The 14,921-nt window shown below is 33.2% G+C and overlaps 1 protein-coding gene across 2 annotated transcripts; it reads right to left on the reverse strand.

Moving 5' to 3' along the window:
* Positions 1–5,776: 5,776 nt before the first annotated feature.
* Positions 5,777–14,335, reverse strand: LOC105344573 (ciliary microtubule associated protein 1A). Of its 2 annotated transcripts, none has more exons than XM_011452364.4 (5): positions 14,178–14,335; positions 9,482–9,923; positions 8,562–8,686; positions 7,615–7,755; positions 5,777–7,222 (listed from the first exon to the last, which is right to left on the reverse strand). In XM_011452364.4, the coding sequence occupies exons 2-5, from the start codon at positions 9,879–9,881 to the stop codon at positions 7,130–7,132; spliced, it is 759 nt and encodes a 252-aa protein (XP_011450666.1). In that variant the 5' UTR covers positions 9,882–9,923; positions 14,178–14,335; the 3' UTR covers positions 5,777–7,129. The 2 variants fall into 2 exon arrangements, with proteins under 2 accessions (XP_011450666.1, XP_011450675.1); XM_011452373.4 differs by lacking the exon at positions 14,178–14,335 and adding an exon at positions 10,303–10,462.
* Positions 14,336–14,921: the final 586 nt, after the last annotated feature.

The raw sequence follows: 14,921 nt of genomic DNA on the forward strand, positions 1-14,921 counted from the left end.
CTGGTGGGTGAGACAGATTGTCTCTAGAACTTCACCCTACAGCTTTAGCACTGTGGATAAATTAGTCAGAATGAAAACTCACCCTGTTATTGCCTCTGTACTTTCATAAATCTATCCAAAAAACAAGGGTGGGGCAGTTGGTTTAATGTTTGAGTTTGTTTCGGAAAATTAATTTTCAAAGAGATGCGATTTTTAGAAAAACAGTAGGTTTACAAAAAAAAAGGGGGGGGGGTGAGGCAGGTCTGCAAAATAATAAAAACTTCAAGATAAGCAGAAAAGATGGATATTTTATTATTTATTTATTTTTAAAAGCGCATAAAAAAATGGTTCTATAGCTACAGGTCAAAAAGAATTTTTTCAGACTGGGAGCTAGTCAGACCTGCAGCTACCACACCTTACACAAAGAAAATTGACCTGCATGCTCTTACTAGGAAGAAAGGTAACTCTTGCTTGCATATGCATTTTGAGCACTTCTTCATAAAGTCTTCAAGTTTTCTCCCTTCATGGAGAGCAAACTTTCTCTTTGATCAGATTTGACTTGTAGTTCTGGCAAATTGAACAAGTTTGGCAAATCATAATCAAATAGGATTTATCATATCATGAATTGAGGAGGGCAAGGTGCATGTGGAGGGTTATAATGATTTTGAACCCACCAACCCACACCCACTATTATAAGTATAAAGGGGTCCAGGGAAGTAAGAATCATAACCATGCAGAGGCACAATTACTGTAAATTCCTTATTTTACGCGAGTACCGTACTTAATTCCGCGATTCCGCTGTTTTGTATCAAATCGCAAGCACCAACTTTATGTTATGACTTCCTTTAGTTCAAAACTGTCTGGATAATGAAAGCGTGATTTAAAAATCCGCGATGGTTGCATCTCGCGATTTTACACGCATAATAATTCCTCGTGTTTAATTAGGAATCTACAGTAGTTGATGAAATATACATACTGTATGTAATAAGTTTTCTTTTGTTGAACTTAAGAGAGCTCGATGGTCGTGGCCATTTTTAGACTCTATTGATCTCCTTTAGATGAAGAGCTCTATAAATACATGTAGAACTATAGGAAAATATCCAACACAGAATAAATTTATGGATTTTTCTTCACTAAATAATTGTTAATAGAGCTATATCAATCGTATCAAAAATTTTAAGGCAGATCTTATGGTTAATTTGTTTACCATGCACCCAGCCTCCAAAATATTAAAATGAATAATATGTGACTGAATTACAGGAATTGATGTCATATTATGATTGAAAGAGGAAATAGCACTGGATGATCTGGTAACTTGATGTTGACATCAAGTTAATTATCAATATATCAACAATAAATCCTGCATTTAAATGTCCTCCAGAGCATTAAATATTGATGGCAGAATTTTTAACGACTTTTGATTTTATTGCAGGTAAAAATTTGCAAACAGGATGCACACCTGATTAAATATTTGCCAGTACAGATATCATTGACTGAAATTTCAACGAAATCATCAAATAAGATTAAAAAAAAAACCTTTCTGAACGTTTTTAAATCAGGAACATTTTAAAGGAATTAGCTTAAGGATGCTAGTATACATTTACATGTTAATGTTTTTAAGTACATGCATTGTTAATTTGCATGTATTGCATTAAATGCATCACACCTAAAGTAGATTATTTATAAAAGAAATGTACACTGCTTGATCCAGAATATCTCATTTAGAGAGAGTTTCCCTTTTAATGTTTCACAGTTCACATGTATTTTAGACATGTTTCATACCATCTTCAATTATGCTAATAAATGCTACATGTATTGTCCATATTGATTGTTATAAGTGGAAAAGTAATACATAATTTCTTCTCTATGGCTGTGAAATCGAAATTAATTTAAAAGTTGATGTTGGAGGCAGGTGTCTTAATTAACTCAGTCAATGTAAGATAAATGAAGGATATTACTTAGTTGTGAATGTGTGGGATGGTGGTGGTGGTGGGGATGGGGGGGGGGGGGGCTGTTGATGACAAATTTAAATAGCTCTACAAAAAGACATGTAGTCATAAGAATACTAGTTCTGCAAAACAGCATTCAGTTTTCAATTTTAGTTATTTATAAAAAGTCATTAATAAACCTGATAGATACCAAATTTGCCACATATGTTGTGGTATATATGCATTCAAACACTGAGTTGCTAGGGTGTGGAATGGGTGGTGGGAACGAGGGCTGGGGGTTCTATTGAGTTAAAGAGAGAAATTGAGTGCTTAGAATTCATTGAAACAATTATGGAGGAAATCACACATCATATATCGAGATGCTTAGTAATAGCAACAGTGCCAATCATTACATCAGTTCTTACATATAAGGAAAGGGAAAATTGAAAAAATGCACAAATTAAAGAAGAAAAAACCGTGGCACATCTGATGGCCTGTCAGTGCAATACATTGGCTACAATTTGAAGTAAATTGCTACTTCGAAGCCAACATACGAACACCTCAATGCAATCAATAACATCATTGGTTGAAGGATATTATGCAATGTTCTTTCCCATGTTTGACGATCCAAAGATCATTAACTATTAATTAAGCAGCTTTCACATGATTTGGATCAATGAGGTTCTATGCAGTTAACAGTTTCTCCTCAGTAACGCAAATATTAATTCAGCATGGCTTCAATGGCAAATCAACAGCAAAACCCCTTACAATTGAATTTCAAGTACAAAATGGTATGCAATATGATTGAGCCAAAAAATTAACAAATCTGTGGAAAGAAAACAGCTTCTAGAATTTTTGGTACAAAACAAAAATAATTTTTGATAAACTAGCTATAATTTTGATATGCATGTGAATTCAAACTGATTAAATTAAGGCAGTACACCGAGTCCTTAGAATAGACTCTTAAATTTTGACTTTTAAAATTAATTTTCTGATCAAATTGGTACCCAGTTAACAAAAACTTCTAGCTTAATACCAGACCAAAAAAATTTTGGTGGGGGTAGGGGGTGGGGGATGAGGGATATCTATGTGTGGCTGGGTAGTGTGTGGGGGGGGGGGGGGGGGGGGGTCATAGGCATTTCTTTTTTTCGAGTAATTTTACTATGTTGATTAATTTCCAGAGGTCCAGTCCACCCCCCCTCTAGATCTGTGCATGTTGTGGGATACACATCTTTAGTATATAAAGCAAATATTGAATGAATGTTAAATGATATTTGATATGGCTATAAATATGGATACCAGCAAAACACATCCTATTTAAAAATTTGTCAAGCTAATTTGTAAATATGGGTGTATATGAGGCTCCAGACATAATTCAAATGATAAAACCTAGTAAATGTACTCTTTGAATAAATGAGCAAAAGATTTTAAAATTGGTTAAATTTCAATTTAAAAAAAATCTAATCAACCAAAGTAAGTTATGAATGGAATATCTGCATGATATGTTATCAAATATGTTACAGTAACATTTTATTAGATATACTGGTAAGATGTGCAAACAATTTTAAAAGAATGAAAAGTATAATTGCTTAAAGCGTTTCTACTTTTTAAGATGGCTGCATGAATTATAAAGCACTGGATTACACTGCAGAAAAGCCTTCACCAAAGAATATGATTATACGTTTGGATAATATTATTGTATATTTAGCAAATCATTAGAGAGATAGGACCATTATTTTCAAATTGTTTGTAATCTGTCAAACTAGATGAACCCAACGCTGTACATCACTTCAAGGCAAAATGATTTTAAATGTCAAATACTGCGTGCTTGAACATATTTATTTTCACACTTTCAATGACGATTAAATTGGGTTACAGTTTAACATATTGCATAATGAGAGAGAGAGAGAGAGAGAGAGATATATGGACAGATGGATGGACAGATGAATGGACAGATGGACAGACAGACATTATCAATTGATATGAACCATTTTATCGAATTCATATTGAATACATTTTGAGATGATATCAAATTTCTAATACAGTTTTGTAATAAGTCATAGAGGAGAGAAAGTGGTAGAGAGAGAGAGAGAGAGAGAGAGAGAGAGAGAGAGAGAGAGAGAGAGAGAGAGTTAAAACATACAATTGGTGTTACAATCTTTAGTGAAATCTACATTCAATAAGGAGGAAACAGATTTTATCATCCCATTGACAAATTTATTCCATTTTTACTTTTATATCTAGTTTGGAACATGTACAGGTATATATATTGTTCATTGTTTTTTTGGAAGATCAAAAAGTAAGATCAACAGAAATAAATTACTTTAAATGTATGTTAACCCTACAGATTTCTATATAAAAGGTTTTCACCAGGTGAAATTTGAATTTCCTTTGTTATGGCTACCAGTGAAGTTTTGCCAAGCAAAATACACCATTACTAGGAATACGGCGAGGTCGTTGTAAATTTTGACCCACAGAGAACTAGTTTTGAGCCTTTTGGGCTTATACTATGTACGATTTCTTTCTGATTTATATAAACCTCTTAATCCAGTCTTTAGATTAGCCATTGGTGATCCAGTTAAAGCAGAAAAATGTTCCAATTGTTTCGATGTACCTACGATATGTACCTAAATTTCCTTTTAAATCTTTTAAACATTCAAATTCAAAACGAGTTTATTGGTAGACTCTATTTTAGAGACAGTTTCTAGTGTATTGAAACTTTGCCAGGTGAATTAAATGTACCAAGTGCATACTCGAACATGTCATAAATTTGCGCTCTAGTGCTATCTTTTCACTCTATTAGTCTGGCTGTAGGGGAGATTTTATGTGTATTGCCTAACAATTTTCTGTAGGTTACTGCATCATGCAAGGCATATTCAAATATTCAAGCACTTTTAAGAAGCTTTTTGGTGTCTTTATGTGTACAGTCCCAACTGAATTCAAGGCTTTTTTCTTTGCAAGGCTGACATTGATAATACGAACCTCAATGAGCAATCATAGCTAATTAATATTTGTTCGAAAGGCATTTTTTATTGTTTTTCCTTCAAAATTATTGTCAAAGCTTCTTTATGCATGGTTATTCAAAGGTTTTGTTCGAAAAAAAAAACAACAAAACTTTCTGTCTAAGCAGTGAACCGGCCATAAAGGAAATTAACTTTCTGCATGGCATTTGGTTAAAAAATATGTACCGTATGTATTTCCCAGCAGTTTTTTTTTTACACTGAAGTCTGCCTGTCTGCGTTTATTCTACTACAAGATTCTGGTGTTTAAAAAAATTATAAATATTGATGGGAAACTACAGTGATAAAACAGCAAGCCAATTTTACAGGTGCTTATGGTATTCTTGCTTCTAAAATCATGGAATTTTCCTGAAATTGAGATATTGAAGGGATAGAAATGACATTTTTGTCCTTGGGCTTCTTTACATGCAGGAAACAGAATGAATCATTGTGCATATTCTTTTGGCACCTAGAAACCAATCTATGGTTTAAATGTATAATTAAAAATATCACCTCTGGGTAAAAAGTGATCAATATCAAAGTTCAGTTGGTGCCAATTTTTTCTTCTCACTTCAACTTTTGTGATGCATATTGAATCAATATCTTAGCTACCCAAACATTTATACCACTAGTTTCTTTGTAAACAATGTATAGCAGCTAGTGCAACAGAGAGATTTTTATGGCAAGTACTGAAAAATCATTTTAAACAATCCCCATCATCTCAACAGTTTCTTTTCCTAGTGCATGTTAGAGACTTATTCCTATAACATTGCAATTGTCTCCCTTGAAAAGCATTTTCTCCCGTTTCTTTTTTGCAATATAGAGGAGAGTAATTTCCAAGGAGAAATCAAATAACAAGAAAAAACCATGTATTTCAACAATGCATATTTTATTCTGTTAGTTGTTTCTACAGAAATATGGTGTCACTGATCAATTTATATTTACATGCTGCTGTCATGTACAGGGAGATAACTCTTTAAAAAAAAAAAAAACTTATTGATACTGACTTTAATTAACACAGAAAGACTGAAAAATTGAGCAAAAAAAATACACAACAATCAAGAATTGTCAAGTTTGTTGTTGTTATTATTTTACAGCAGTAATCAAACACAATATCGCACACACTGTGAAATTCTGCTGAAGGAATTTTATAAATTCCTCGAAAAAAATGTCACATACATCGAAAAAACACCCTGACAATTCTTGAAATGTTTTGATAGAAATATATTAAAACTAATAATAAATATGGCTATTTTAATCTAAAATTCATAAATATTTCGAGTTTTTTTGGCAAACTGATCTAATTAACAAGCTGTATATTTTTTTGTTTACGCCGCAAGTTTTTAAACAAACACAACCATTTATGATTAAGTGCATTCCTTATGATCACAAATACTGGAGAAACTCGAGAAAAAGAGAGCGCGAGAAATAGGGGACATAATTCACTGTTTTTGTCAACACAGAACTCAAACTAGTGACTGTATAGATATAGAAAAAATATAAAACGAGTTTGTTTTGTATTAAAAAATGACAATAATAATACTATATCACGTAGAGGAAAAAAAAAAAACTTTGTACAAATGAAAAAAAAAAAAATTTACATACATATAATATTATTATACAGCTGACATATTAAAGTCACAATCATACGATGATAATGCAGTTATGGCTCAAGAAAAAAAATAATAAACCCAACACGATTCACTCCTGAGGCTCAAAGTCCGAGTTCTTTTACACTACATGTAGGCTAGGCTTATATCCAGCGATAATACTTTTATGTAGTGAGTCCCTGTATGCATCCTAATACTGCTTTTTTTTTTCACGAATACAAAATGTATTGGAACTGAAAAACTTTAACTTAAAAAAAGGAAACAGCTAGATTAATTAAATTCTTTTTTATTTTCATGTTGTTCAACGCATTTTATCACAGCCTTGGTAAATACATGCATACAAAAAAAACAAAAAAATTTTCATCACTTGATGAAAGTATATATATAAAAAAAAGTAAATGGACGGAATGTAAAAAACCAATCACTTTTTTTTATTATCGTAAAGAATATTATAAACCAGTGCTAAAAATGTACTAGAAACCTGAAAAAAAAGTTCTTTTTTGATTTGGAAATGTGTTCAAATCTTAATATAAAAATCGGTATAACATCTCTTAAGAAAAAAAAAAGAAAAATATGATCCTAAAAATTTATGAATTAGAATGTATGTTCAAGTTCAATCAGCCTGGTCTACGATAAGGGGAGCTAAGTATTGGCTGTGACGGATTCCGAAGGAGAACTCGGGCATCTTCTTTTTGTGAGTCCAGACCTGTAAAAGGCGAAAAAAAAAAATATGACAGATTTGAAAATTGGTTCAACTAAAGTTAAACAATTGATAATTCTAATTGAAAAAACTAAAATTTTCCTCTCTTTTTTATTCACAGATTAACAATATTATCTATATGTAATCAATATTTTTATTACTGTGAAATCATTAAAATTTGTGGGGTCTTATTTTCTTTGCTTGTCAATCTTTCACAGGGTCACAGGGCCACATTATTTTCATATACTTGGATAATTAATGTATTAATAAATAATGGATATAAATTTATGGATGAGGTGTCTGACCCATGAAATCCACAAAAATTAAGCCACCATGAATTCTAATGATTCCACTGTATTAAGATTTTTAAAAGAGAATGACAAAGTGGTGTAGCTTACAGTTTCAGGGGAGTGAGCACCGGGGCCAGGTTTGCGGGTGGTGTCTCCGGGCATGACGTTTCGGCTGGTCATGCTGTACAGTGGCGCCTTATCCTTGTAGATGCTGGGATCAGAGGTGTCATAAGTTCCTGGTCCAGGGGTCTGAAATAGCATCACCAAAAATTAGATATCACTATTCAAAAGGAGGCTAAATGCCAAGTAATAGATTCAGGAATTGACTGAACACTGAGAGAGAGAGAGAGAGAGAGAGAGAGAGAGAGAGCAAAAGTCCCAGAGACCCTCCCCATCCCTCTTAATGGGAAAACATTATTTGGAAAAAGGAGGCGTACAAGTGCAAGTCTTAATTAATTCAACAAGATGTATTCCTGGTACATTTATCAGTATAGGTTAGAATATGAGTAAATGGAAAATAAAGGTATTTAACTGAAGTAGCTAGACTTTGTTTATTAAAGTAGCATATAGGTGGTGTTCTTCAGACTTGTTTGTCAACCACTTGACAGATTACTTATGTGGAGGAGAGGTCTGCCCATTGTTTACTATTCTGACCAAACAATAAACAGTCTTCTAGACAGTTCAGTACACACAGCCAGATCAAATAGGTTTTTCGACAAAATCCAATAAGTACATGTATCTATGTGTGTATGAAGTCTAAATTCCAAAGGAATCTGTAACTGGTTAAATGTGTTAATTATAAGCTTCCTCATCAGTTTTTAAAGAGTTTTTAGGGGGTGGGGGAGTGGGTTTGCATCCTGATAAGCATTCTAAATAGAATCCTTATCAGCCCACTTTAAAGTGTCAAGTGACTGGATAAATAACACTACCCCCCCCCCCCCCCAAAAAAAAAAAAGTTATAAAGCTGTCTTGTAAGTTATCATAACTTAAAAAAAAATTAATAAAAGGGGGATAACTCATTAATAAAAAGGGGGTCAGTGAGAGGAGCCCCTCACCTTGGCCAAATCCTCGTGGAATCCTCCCTGCTTTTGTCTGCCAGACATGGAGAAGATTGGGGCCTGGGGTTTGCCAGATTCCTTCGTGGTTCCCAACATTGGTGTCAGAGTGTAGTTGTTAGGAGCTGAAATGATAAATGGTTTCAAAAATATTGAACACATTTTTTTTTTTTTTTTTTTTTACAACTTATACCTCAATCAAACTGATTTTCTTTGAGATGGTTCTTGGTCTTTTTTTTTTTTTTATCAAGATGCATTTCAATTATGGCTGTTTTCAGATTAACTCATTGATTTTTGGATCAGATCAGATCCGAATTGGCCTTTTCTTTTTTGCCTTCATTTGATCGGTTTAATAGCAACCAAACTATGATAAATAGGCATCTTATGTCTTTACAGATCCAGTTGGAACCGTTTCCACAAGAAACAAATTACCTGTGTCGATGTTCAAGTGAACAGAGCCAATAATAGCGAAAAAAAATGTCCTGGGGGGACTCTCCATAAAATCAATGGTCAGATATTGAATCAAGAATCAATCATGCTATTTCACCTGGTGCTAATTCATCCAATTTTCTCCCAGTTTGGAATACCCCCCAAAACCATTGCAAATACACTTCAAAATGATAAAGTTTTTGAATTTATTGACTGTATCTTAGGTAGACAAGGAGAGAAATCCCCATGACATGATTGAAGTAGAGCTGTTTTAAACAATACAGCTATGCTATTAGATCTGTATGGGTGATTATTTAATGAGTCCCTCTGTTTTCAAAGTATGAAAATATTTTCTTATTAAGACATTTCACTTTGACTGTAAAAAATTTGAATCTGCCTGTAAACTACTGTTAGTCTGCCTGTAAACTAATGTGAGTTTGACTGTAAACTAATGTTTTATAAAATACTGTAAAAAGAAGCAGGAATCTTACCAGGTGTGTTATCAGTTCTCCTGTTTCTGTGACGAGTTCCAAAGCTGTAGGCAGGGTGGCGGAAGTGAGCGGTGGGTCCAACACCCTCAGGGCTGTAAGCCCCGGGGCCAGGCACTTTAAACATGGTTCCATCCCTTTGGCGGCTGTATAATGAGTAATGGGGGGTGCCATCGTTTCCGTCCCTGTAAACCTTGGGGTTGGGGTAATAGCAGGGTCCAGGACTGCAGTCATCCCTGAATTTTCCGTGGCGAACACCAAACGGGTAGGCGGAGCCTTTGTGGTGAACACTGCGGGGATCATGGGTTTTCTGTCCCACCAAACCTGGAAGTCCGTAACAGGGGCCGGGGCTGCTGTACATGGCAGCAATGGGGCCACGGGGCTTTGTATAATTGTACACCATGGTTGCTAAATTTGTTATTTATCTACACTGACTCACTGATTCCTGTAAAAAGGGAAAGAAAAAAAATTGTTTTAAATATTAAAAATAATACATTTACTTAAATGGAGGATTTCTCAGTCAATATTATGCAAAACTTGAAGAAAAAAATAAAACCATATCTTGTTTCAACCTCATTTCAAAAGTATTGTCTACTTTAAGAAAGGGGGGGGGGTAAAAATTCTAATAAAATGTTCAATTCATTCTGAAAAATAAGTTGCTAGGCTGAGAAAAAATTTGATTGAGAGGCACAATGCAGGTAGAGATATATAAAATCAAAATGGAGAACGGACATTGTTATTTTTTAATGAATAAGATCAATATTCACACCAGAAGAAACTAGTAACAATCAAAAAATCAGCATGACAAAAAAACGAATCATTACCTCAACTAATAGAATAAGTTTCCAATACCATTCAGTAGAGAAATCCTATCACAGTTTTACACAGAGAAATATCCAAAGTTGAAAAAAATATATGTGGACTTGACGATATCCCAACCCTAGTCCAGCAGTAACATATATTTAACTGCTTTTTGTTTGGTCTATTGTTTGCACTCCGAGCTCCCCGGCAACCAAGGCCCAGGCCAATGCAAGTAACGGCTTTTGGATTTAAAGGGACTGTATTCACCGTTAATTCAAGAAAAGACCTGTACGTCACAGTATATATACACACTTTAAAAAGCTTTAATCAATAGCTGATTATAACTTCATACAGAGCGAAACAAAAATTAAATACAATGCAGTTTTTTAATATATTGATTATCTGCAGTATGTTTTTAAAAATCCCCTCATAACACTCTGTAATTGACGACCGGGATTTGTTGTTTTTTTTATTTACTACAATTTACAAATCAAATCTGATGAGCCAGAGCTGCCAGACGGAATGAAAAAATTCCTAAAATTTCAATTGTATTCATTACCTGTAAGGTGAGATAGTTAAAATCATCACATTTATCTTTGTTTCCGCTAATTTTTCAGACTCAATCAGGCAGAACATTTGAATATGAGGTGCATTAATAATATATGTATCTGTATGGTAATAATCTGTTTCTCAATAAATGGAAACTCAATAATATCTTTCCAATTGTTGTTTAACTGATTCAAACCTAAATCAAAATTTAATGATTTTTTTTTCTCAGACACAAGTCTAGTTAAGGCTTGATTTAAATTTACGTTTGCTCATAAAATTTTCAACAATCATTAAACAGGTGTATGCTTATAGATCAAAAGTTGATATAATGTATTTACATTTTACTGAGATAACTTTTTTTTTTTAAAAGCAAGGTGAAAATGAATTCATTTTTAAAGCATTTAAAATATATACCTGTAGTGACATCATAAATCTACACCTTTTCAATTTTCAGATTTGTAAAATAGACGTGTACAATAAGGTCAAATCTTGTACCAACAAAAAAGTTTCTGGCTGTGTTAAGATAACCAAGTCATATTGCATGCTTGCGTGTTGATAAAAGATAAAACTGGGTGACATATTTTCTATTCAATGCAAAAAAAAAAAAAATAAATGCGATCACAAAGAAATGTCAAATAACTCTGGCTCTACCCACTAGGCAGTTTCCTGGCAAAATTAAGTTGCCATCTCAAAGGCAGACATTACTCATCAAGAGAAAAGTTTATCAAATATTCAAGTTTCTTTTCCCCAAAAGTACAGTAGGTTCTGAATTTTATAGGAATGGCCTGCTTCAGAAATGTTATTAAGCTAGATAGTCATATAATCAATACGAGTTTTTCTTTTTGAATAATGTAAAATGCTTATCATATCTTTGTTGTGTAGTGCAAAAACTAATTATTTTTATCATTTTAAAGCGGCTTAATTCTAATAAACTCAGTTTCAATATGAATAAATTCCTTATTACTATATTTTGACCAATAGTAAACTGACCATTTATACAAAAGTTGCAACCGCGTATACAATATTTGAAATTCAATGATGTTTATAGATATATGTATTATTCAACTTTCCACTTGTAAGCCACCCTCCTTTTCTGGCCTGTCTCTACCTCCTGTCACCCCATCACCCCCAACTGCCTTACTCTTAATAACTGCAGATCTTGAAACCTTTGATTTCAATACAAGTTCTCCAATCATCCAACAAGTTACAGTATGGTAGAATCCTTACACTACCCCATTTTTATAAATGGAAGATTTCATCTTCAAATTATCAAATTATCCCCAAAAAATCAGTTGCGATCTCCCAAGAAACTCACTAAATAGGTCTTCAAAATGTTAGTTCAAACAAAACAAGTTTGTATAATATCATTTAACACAAATTTGTATGAAAAAAATATTCCTTTAAAAGGGAGATCAAGAGGAAATAGTAAAAAAGGCTGCACATGTATAAGGGGGATATGGAAGGGGGGCTTTTTATAATACGACCCTGGCAAACAATGAACCTATTGATGTATTGATATTTAAGGCTAACCCTTCACCTAGGTATTCACAACGATTAAACAGGACTATTGCTTCAAGAACCTCATTGGCAAAACTTTAAATGATAAATAGTATATAAAGATATGTAACAACTGACCTAGCAAACAAATTGGCCCGGGTTTTATATGTATATATAGTTTATACCTCCATAGTACAAAGTAGCGGTATTTAAACTGAACTGTGACCTAGCCTCGTAGATTTCAGGGTTTTTAAGCCCCTAGGTATAAAATCTGATCCATGGTTCAGGACTACTGACAGATTTTACATATAAATATACGGTAAACATTAATCTGTTGATTATTGGGTTTGATTGAGTTTCCAAGTTTACACTTAGCTTATTAAGTGCCCTTAAAGCCTCTATAACATTTGGTTTCTCTGAATGGGATTCATTGTCTGAATAGATCAAATAGGATTCATTATTGATGCTATTCAAATCAATGGTGTAGGTATATAATACGTGTATACCTGCATGGAAAGTCAAGTCAGAGAAAAGGTGACATTTACAAATATTTGAGGTTGAATCCACCTGGAAATGAGGTGGATTCCAGGTGCATGAAACCTCATACCTTTACATCAAAAGCAAACCAGAGAGAAGCTTGACATTGGTCGGATTTTTACCTCAAAACGGGGTGGAATCTTCGCAAAAATTAGATGTGCATTCCAAATCATAACTTTAAAGGAGTCTAGTATTTCCAACACACTATATATCTTAGGAGTTAACCTTTAAGGCTTTTCTCATTATTCTCAATATGCCAGCTTAAAAAAGTGACTAAGCAAAAGTAGAAAGCCATTATAAGTTATGCCAAGTCATTTTTTTAAAAGGTTAAAAGAATTTGGTCACAAATAAAAAGATATCATGATCATATCATTTCACAAAATATGAATGCAATAAAACATCGAAATGTACGTCTTTTAGATTTAAAGTACACGTTTGATTAATACAAAACATTCCCTTTCTTTTTAGTGTACATTATCGTTATGAATTTTAAAACCATTCCTAGCTGACTCACAAGTTGCAATGAAATTTAAATGGATTAAAACTGAGAATAAAAAATTTCAAGCTGGGTTGAGAAGCAATTTAGCACGCTCTATGCATGAGATATAATGGGAAGTCTTCAAACTTAACTGTCTATCATTTATGCAAATACAATGTTCTAAAAACATTTTAAAGCTTTAAATCAACTGTGAAATGTTTAAATTTCAAGGAGATAAATTAATTTCAAAAAGTAAATGAACATGGGTTTCAATCAAGCAATGCAAACAGTATCTTTGGAGTCATTAATATTTGTTTTAAATTTACCATACTCAGCTATGATTATGTGAAGAGTAAAACACTTTCATTCTTTACAGTCATGACTGAATCAGGTTCTGAAATCTATTGAAATTTGAACACAGATAATCACAAACCTATATTAATACCAGAACTTATCAAAATACTTCAAACCATTCAACAAAAACGTCGTTGTCATACCAACATACTCTCTTACCAAAAAATTTCTCAGTCTTGAGGATTTTTTTAAATATACAGAACATGTACCGTCAATAATGAACAGTTTTCTCCCTAGTATTAATCTTTAGAGCTGCATTTTATATCTACTTAGGCACCTAGACTTTCACATCGTGCATATAAAATATAAATACTACGCATATAACATATGTACTGCAACGCAATGGATACACATGCATGTTTCTCGAATAATCTCCGAGGAACTTTCAAGACACGATTGAATTACTTTATCCAAGAGCTTTCATGTATGAAATATGCTCCAGAGTTGTAAATTATGAATTACGTGACTTGGTGGCAGACTCACCTCTTGATGGCGGCTGAGTGAGATCCTAAATAAAACAACCAACCTGTCTTATCTTCCTTTTTCGCAGAAGGTTGTCAGACAAACAGACCGACGTCACGGCACTGCACACGTGTTGTGTATCGCAAAAAACGATTGGTAGACAGCTAGGCAACGCTTCCCTAGCGACCTGGAAACAAGGGGTGTAACTCTGTTCCCCGGTGAAGAGAATATAGAGTTATCTTTCCCCAGCAAATTAATATTCTCGAGGACGAAATAAAATAAACATAAAAATGTCGATTAATTTGCCGAAGATAATAAGGGAAATATCAATGGAATTGTTAGATTTTTCGGGAAAAATTCAAGTTTAGAGAAATATATCATATCTTATTTTAACGATTTGTGTTGATATGCAAGCAAAAAAAAAAAGTTTTAAAAAGTATGAATTATGAAATTGAAATAATCAAGCCATGTCAGTTTTTTATTATATCCATTTGACATAATTTTCTTCTTCAAAATTAAAATTTTTTTGGTTGAAACTTTCGCAGTCATCAGCAGCATTAATTATTATTATTATTTATTTATTTTTTTTTTTTTTTGGGGGGGGGGGGGGGGTTGGTTATGGAAAGAAAACTGCACATATTTCTTCTGACTTTATCCTTGATTTTTTTATAAGGTTTTGAGGATTGAAACATTTTAATTTCATGTTACAAACATTATGCGATTTACTTGCTATGAAGGATTTTATCAATTATTGTTACCATAAAT

Source organism: Magallana gigas, chromosome 9 (assembly GCF_963853765.1).
Source record: "Magallana gigas chromosome 9, xbMagGiga1.1, whole genome shotgun sequence".
In the NCBI taxonomy this organism is placed as follows: Eukaryota; Metazoa; Mollusca; class Bivalvia; order Ostreida; family Ostreidae; genus Magallana; species Magallana gigas.

Bases quoted from the DNA above. Each gene is read 5' to 3' on its own strand.
- LOC105344573 (XM_011452364.4), bottom strand. From the start codon at position 9,881: ATGGTGTACAATTATACAAAGCCCCGTGGCCCCATTGCTGCCATGTAC. The intron at 7,756-8,561 runs GTGAGGGGCTCC...ATGCTATTTCAG, and splicing joins TCCACGAGGATTTGGCCAAG to ACCCCTGGACCAGGAACTTA. The intron at 7,223-7,614 runs GTAAGCTACACC...CGCCTTTTACAG, and splicing joins GTGCTCACTCCCCTGAAACT to GTCTGGACTCACAAAAAGAA.